The sequence below is a fragment of the Penaeus vannamei genome, chromosome 2 (genome assembly GCF_042767895.1).
Source record: "Penaeus vannamei isolate JL-2024 chromosome 2, ASM4276789v1, whole genome shotgun sequence".
Lineage (NCBI taxonomy): Eukaryota > Metazoa > Arthropoda > Malacostraca > Decapoda > Penaeidae > Penaeus > Penaeus vannamei.
The window spans coordinates 13363031-13370530 of record NC_091550.1 but is presented as its reverse complement, the minus strand read 5'-3'; the positions used below and the strand labels follow the sequence as shown (position 1 = coordinate 13370530).

General features: G+C 37.4%; 1 protein-coding gene across 1 annotated transcript; it reads left to right on the top strand.

The window, feature by feature from the left end:
* The first annotated feature begins 1156 nt into the window (after positions 1-1156).
* On the top strand, positions 1157-7261 carry LOC113800432 (uncharacterized). Its single transcript, XM_027351199.2, has 7 exons — positions 1157-1259; positions 3031-3393; positions 4048-4121; positions 4469-4669; positions 5137-5300; positions 6506-6584; positions 6814-7261. Exons 2-6 carry the CDS (start codon positions 3054-3056, stop codon positions 6582-6584), a joined length of 858 nt encoding a protein of 285 aa, XP_027207000.2. The 5' UTR covers positions 1157-1259; positions 3031-3053; the 3' UTR covers positions 6814-7261.
* The last annotated feature ends 239 nt before the right edge of the window (positions 7262-7500 follow it).

Sequence of the window (7500 nt, the reverse complement as noted above, 5' to 3'; positions counted from 1 at the left end):
ATGTAGATTTTGTATGCATACAGACAAACATATACATACATAGACACACATACATATTTGGATTTGTTATAAATCTATATAAATACGTATTATGCCATGTGTCTCATTCTTCCTATTTCCTTTTTTGACAAACCAGAAAGAAGGAAAGGAACATATAGCAATAAAGACAGAACCAAAAGAAAATGTAAGTGAGAAAGATCCTTTTGGATAAGGTTAGATATCAACAATTTTTATTTCGTCAATTTTTTATCACCATTATTAACAATTATCATCATCCTTATCATTATCATTACTGTTGTTCTCCTTGTTGTTGCTGCCATTCTTGTTATTTTTATTTCAAATAACTGCAATAATGACAGAGAGAGAATATATGAAGAAACAGAGGAAAGGAATATAGGAAGAAAAAATAAGGGATAAGAAATAAGAGAGAGGGAGAGATAAAGAGAGAATCCTATAAGATGAGGTTAGGTAAATATAAGAAGACAAAATAAGGGATAAGAAATAAAAGAGAGAAAGAGAGAGTCCTATAATATAAGGTTAGGTATCAGCGCCGTTGTTATCCTGTCTAATTTCTTTTTAGTTAACATTTCGAACAAGATCATTTATTACAAACAGAAAAAAACAATATATTACGATTGAATGCAAATGTCAGAGAGCGAATAAAAGAAAGGAAAATTAATTGAACGAAAGTGTTAGAAAGAAAAAGTGATAACTCACTTCTCCTTGTAAATATAATATAGATAATCAGATAACCCTATATTTAGTGTGAGAAACAAAATGCTGAATCAGTTATTTGCAAAAACTGAATCATCTTTTTACAAGGAACTCTAACGGTCAAATTACAGTTAAAATCAGATTTATCAAAAGGCATTAATAATATATAAATATGGAATTTTAGAAAGGAAGAACCATTTAAAACGAGTGATTGTTTGAAAAAAAAATCAGTTAAACTCTCGATCTAAAAAAATCAAACATGGAGGAAATGATAAACGTTCGCAATTAAACACATCACTCAAACTTCTAAAGCCTACCTCATGGCATTAATTCAAATAAAAACATTCATTTTGATTAACTACCAAAAAAATCCTTTCTTTCAAAAAGCTAGGATTTAAAAGCGAGAGAGAGAAAATACATTCTAAAAAACGAAACTCGAACACGAAAATTGCGCCATAATCGCCCCGAAAAAATTCAGTCGCACTTTGGACAGCAAGGAGGAAGGACGTCATCTCCTCTCACGTATTTCCTATAGCTTTTAACACGTAAGAAGTTTTATTCTTTATCATTTTTTATGAAGTCTAGATATCTCTATGTCTTTGAGGATAGGCATTAATAGTACAGAATGAAATTGATAACATTAACGAGATAAAGAATATACGTTGCCGACAATAGCTTCTAGAAAAATCACGCCTCATTCTTTCTGTTATCATTACTATCTTGCTATTTCCTGTTTTTCATTGTTATTTGCATTAGATGTTTATGTGATTTCCAAAAAACATAATCGAATAATCAAGTCATCTTGATACTATGACAGAAATTTAATGTTTTAACAGTCAAAGGAATCAATAAGTTATACAATAATCCTCTGTGATTATATAAATAATCCTCTGTGACTTTTTAATTGCAAAAACAGTAATAATAAATAAATAAATAAATAAGATAACTATAAACAATAACCTATGTGAAACCCGGTTAAAAATTCCGCCTAGTAGGAAAAAAGTAGAGAAAATAGATACAAATTGAACTCAAAAAGTCCGTTTGGAATTTTCGCGCCAAAATTCCAACGGAAAATGACGGCGATGTTTTTTTTTTATTATTATTATTTCTTGTGCTTTTGGATTGGCATATTTATTTTTGTCTTCATATATTAATTTCAAATTCTAATATTTATATTAATTTCAGTTTTCTTATATCAATATTTGTTTTCGGTAATTTTCTATATTACCTTCGCCTCTCCGATATCGACGATTTTGGTATCGTTGGATTCCTCACGCTGTCCACATTGCAAATATATAGTTTGTATTGCGCGGAAACACCCGTTAGTGACAAACTTGGCCCCGATATCAGGGGAGGGCATGAAAGGTCCCAGGTAAAATGCGGGGTTAAATAGCACTAATAATATAACCCACAGTGAAAATAACCATGATTATTCACATAACTTTCCATTGCAGGGGGCTGTGCCCCCTGCGACCCCCCCCCTGGGGGGGCTATCGCCCCCTAACCCCCGCCGAGGAAACAAAACCTCCACCACGTATTCCCGGCAGGCTAGAGCGTTACACAGTTATCGGCGATCTCGGAGCGGCGGACGTATTACATTTACCTCGTAACATTCCCACTGAATCAGCATACTAACCTTGACATAGTCAGCATTGTATACAGAGACGATTGTAATATAATCAGGATGAACAAGGTATACCATGAACAGAAGAGCGGCGGAGGCCCGCCATCGTCGGCTCGGCGGGTTTTGCGCCTTTCTCGATGCAACTAGTTTATGTGCCCTCTATCCTGCCGTGAATACGTGGGTGATATTTTGTTTCCTCGGCGGGGGTTGGGGGGCGGCCGCAAGGGGCAATGGAAAGTCATCTGAATAACCATGGTTATTTTCACTGTGGGTGATATTATTAGGGTAATTTTCTATATTACGTCCGCCGCTCCGACATCGTCGCCCCTGCTATCGGGCCAAGTTTGGATTGTACAGAGTGAGAGGAATCCAACGATACCAAAATCGTCGATATCGAAGAGGCGAAGGTAATATAGAAAATTACCACTTTTATCATCATAGAACATCGATTTGGAACAAAATAAGGAAAGCTGATTTGCAAAGCTTTTGGCTTTGTTGAGACGGCAAAGGCATGTGGAATCGGCGACCGGCTGTTGTACCCTGACAACGTTACTTTAATTTATTAGGTTTATTTCCGCTGCTATCGGTATCTTGTTGATGTTGATTCATTCATTTTATTTATTCGTTTTTGGTTGTTTTATCATTTTTTTCATTACTTTATTTATTTATTTACTTATTTATTTTCTTCGCAGGTACCGAAGAGAGGAAGCCAGAAATGTCCGCTGCGGGGAGCACTATCGACAGCGAGTCCTCGGGAGACCTGAGCTACACGGAGTGGGTGAAGGGCGTGCGGCAGCGCTCCCAATGGCAGTTCGCATTGGAGAGCGGCAGGAGGAGAAAGGCGATGGAGGTAGAAGTGAAGAGAGAGAAAGAGCAGGAGGAGGAAGACGAAGATAACCTGCCAGCCCTGGAGAAGCTAGTCCTCACGGAGGAGAGACCCTTGCGCGACGAGGGCGGCGAGGAGGCCACTCTCCTCGGCAGGAGCGAGATGCCGCCGCCGGAGGACCCGGTGGAGCTGCTCTGCGTCATCGAGCACAGGGAGCCCTCGGCGCTCGGTGAGACGGGGGGGGGGGGGGGGGGGTCCCACTGCGGAATTAGGATTTCAATTTTGGTTGTGGTCCTTAGGGCAGTGTGGTCGCTGATCCAGAAGCAGCAATGCTTTTTGTGGAAGGGTTTGTTAAGTAGTTATAGTAGTAGTTGCGGTGCTAGTTTTAGGTAGTTTTAGCTACAGGAGTGATGTTTTGGTGATAATGGGTGTATTGGTGGTAGTAGTAGCGATATTGATTTTTTTCCCTTTCTTGTTATAATGCGATAATAGAAAAAAAATCATTATTAGCCGTAGCACTAACGCTATTAGTCTCTGTGCCGTAATATTAGCGATATTGTTGCTGATATTATCATTAGTGAAATTATATCATTTTTACTGGTTAGGGACCATAATAGTAGTAACTGTTGTTAGTGATATTGCTATTGTTCTAATTAATAATTCTAATAGATTTAATGTAAACATCGTTACTAGTATTATCATTATAATTATCAGTTACAATATCGTTTTTGTTATTTTTTATTAACATCGTCAGTTTTCATTTTGTCCAAATGTGTAATTACCTTTATTATTTTTGTAATTAGCATTATCTTTATTATTATCCTTAATAGATTATTAAATATTTTCATCATAATCGGGTGATCTGATTCACTTTTTCTCTCAGATGACACGCCAGGCAAGGAAAAACTGCAAAATAATTGTGTGATTCACCTTCGCGCACACATGAAGAACTGTGAAGTGAGTTATTTCCTTTTTGGTTTTATGGTTGAGATGTTAAAAAAAAAGATTCTCATCTCTCTCTCTCTCTTGTTTTTCTTTCTTAAACTCATTTTTCTTGTCTTCTCCCCTCAGCCACTCCCTTCCCTATCTCTCTCTCTCTCTCTCTCTCTCTCTCTCTCTCTCTCTCTCTCTCTCTCTCTCTCTCTCTCTCTCTCTCTCTCTCTCTCTCTCTCTCTCTCTCTCTCTCTTCTCTCTCTCTTCTCTCTTCTCTCTCTCTCTCCTCTCTCTCTTCTCTCCCTCTCTCCCTCTTTATCAAAACCATTTCATCTCTTTTGACCCCTCCCCCCTCCCTCTTCCCCAATCAGCCTGTCGGTTACGGCTGCGTAAAGATCCGCGCACTCAAGACCATGCCGCCCATGCTCGCGCTCAGCTGGTCGGAGGCGGTCGAGGGTCAGATGGGCATCTGGGCCAAGGAGGACCTCGGCGCCAACAGCTTCTTCGGGCCGTACGAGGGCAAGAAGCCGCCCTACTCCACCAAGACTCACAAGTGCTCCTGTTGCATGAGGGTGAGCGGGTGTAGATTCTTTTTTTATTATTATTAATATTTTTTCTTCTTCTTCTGTGTGTGTGCTTGTGTTCATTCGCTTTTTTTGCCCTTCATTCTTTTGTACTCTTTGGCGTTGATTTGCGTGGGGTAATATGGGACTAAAATCCCTGTTTAAATTATTTAAGGAATAATTCATTTTGACTCGCCTCCTCTTACTCCACGATCGCTCTCTCTGTATCTCATACACAAACGCACAAAGACACACACATTCTCTCTCTCTCTCTCTCTCTCTCTCTCTCTCTCTCTCTCTCTCTCTCTCTCTCTCTCTCTCTCTCTCTCTCTCTCTCTCTCATACACATACATTCACTCTCCCTTCCCCCCTTTCACCCCTCCTTCACCCATCCCCCCACCAACCCATACAAACCCCCCCACCCTTCCTCACCAAAGCCAATCATCCCACGCTCAACCGACTCGACCTTTCTCCAGGTAGAGAAGACCCACCTCCAGTCCACCCTGCCCGTCGACCCTTCCTTGCCGAAATACAACTGGATGCGGTTCGTTCGCGGTGTCCAGGGCGGTTCCGAAGCCAACCTCAAGCCGCAGATTCACCAGGGACAGATTTTCTTCGCAGCCACGCGAACCATTAAGAAGTAGGTGGTTTGTCTCTTTCACACCTCTTTCGTTATCGATCGTATTGGCTCTTATTATCTCCGCCAAAAAGGGTTGATGTTTTTGGCAGCGTTGGTGGGTTAGTTTTTGTGTCTGTTCGTTCGTTTTAAGCAGGATAACTTAAAAACGTTTTGAACATATAAATATATTTTTTTAACCAGAGGTGTGTCTTGACTCAACTTAAATGCCATTAAATTTTGTTGGTGATCCGTTTCCGGGAATTCCATTATTATTTCGAGATAGGGAAAACATTTGACGACTGAATTATTATTAGTCGAGGTATGCGTTCTCTGAGTGCTTCATTGTACGAAATTAATTATATATATATATATATATATATATATATATATATATATATATATATATATATATATCATTAGGAGTATTGCTGACATGCCATTATCGTCCTCGCTATTATTAACAGGATTATTATAATTACTGTTATTGTCATCATCATTTTTGTCGTTATTATCATTACTAATATACCGATTACTACTAATATCATTAGTATTATTTTTTTATTAATTATATATTTTTTATTATTATCACTTACATTTAAATCTGTCGCATCAACAGCTTAAAGCTTAAGCGGTAGACCTCAAACAGTTATTGGTAAAGGATCTAAAATCGATTTGAAAATAGCATACACATAAAAGCTGATAGAATTTAACAACAGTAGCGGTAATTGGCACTTGTTTTCTTTCTCAAAAGATGTTTATCAGTATCTAAGGCGAAGGGTCGAAGGGACCTTTCGTTTGTATATTTTGTTTGTTAATTTATTCATCTATTGATGTACATGTTTATTTACACACACATACACACACACACACACACACCACACAATTGAATGTCCTCAACCCTAACCATGCCTCTGCTTTTTTATATTCCGTGTGCTGTTTTATTTACGGGCGTGTTTGCCAAACATAATGTCCAATAAATAGATAAATGGCCATTGGTGTTAAGTTTAAGGTATTTGCGTTATTTTTAAGTTTTCGTTTTATGATTAAGTTTTATCAATTATTTTCTCTTTCGTGACTGCCAGTTTTACTTGTTGTACATTAAAAAATCGAAATTTAGTTGAAATACAATTGTATTATTGCATTTTACATTATGAAATTTATCAACCACTGTTATCAACCGCAACTACCATGTTCTTATAATCTACAATTGTAATTTTCGTTAACAGGGGAACGGAACTGCTCGTTAATCTCAACCCAGGCAGAAAACAAGCCTATGAGGTGACTAGGAAGTGGTCATCGTATTAAGTAAGTACTCTATTTGTAATGTTTAGTTTGATACCTTTCGATGGTATGGGCAGAATATAGTGAATAATGCATATACTAAAAAGAAACAGGTATATAAACATACAAGAGCAGTTAATTGTTTGTAAGCATGCTTTTTAGATGTATTTGTGAACTGATGTAAGGAATATAAATCTAGACCGTTGTAATTTTGAAGGGAGATATCTTTTTTTCTAACCTGATGTGTTTTCAGCTTCGTAGGTGACCGTTGATGCTGGGATGACCCAAAGCCTCCCATTAGGCCTAAGTGACGTATTAGATCATAAGAATTGTTCATTTTTATCGCCATCTTCAGCTCAGAACGCAACAGCACGGAGTTTGTTTTTTTGCATGTAAAAGGCATCGATTTTATAAATATCATTTTCATTTATACTCAACAGCTTATGGATTTTTAAGTGTTATGTTTTTTTGTTGTGTTAATCCACATCAGTTTTGTCACCGTGTTTTGACAGCTTTGTTTCGTGAAAGCAGAAAAATTAATTAGCTTTGGTCCTCCGTATCTTATTTTTTCAGGAAGATCATTACTTTTATTTCATTATTTTTCATGTCAGACATCAAAACAATTTTGCACTGTGTAGGAAACACATTGACCTATTATATGTAAATTGTTTTCAAATGAAATAAAAAGCTGCAACATGTTTTATCCTTTTATCCTTACATAATCCCTGCGCGTACACTTGCTGAAGGTTTTTTTTTATGTTGTTTTAAGAGTAATTGATTTTGCATCAAAATATATTACTCAAGTGTCTATACATGCATGTACAAACACACACATATATATGTGTGTGTGTGGCCAGTGTATGTGCATATATATATTGTGTGTATGTATGTATATATATATTGTGTGTATGTATGTATATATATATATATAATATATATA

Bases quoted from the DNA above. Each gene is read 5' to 3' on its own strand.
- LOC113800432 (XM_027351199.2), top strand. From the start codon at position 3,054: ATGTCCGCTGCGGGGAGCACTATCGACAGCGAGTCCTCGGGAGACCTG. The intron at 3,394-4,047 runs GTGAGACGGGGG...TTTTTCTCTCAG, and splicing joins CAGGGAGCCCTCGGCGCTCG to ATGACACGCCAGGCAAGGAA. The intron at 5,301-6,505 runs GTAGGTGGTTTG...TTTCGTTAACAG, and splicing joins GCCACGCGAACCATTAAGAA to GGGAACGGAACTGCTCGTTA.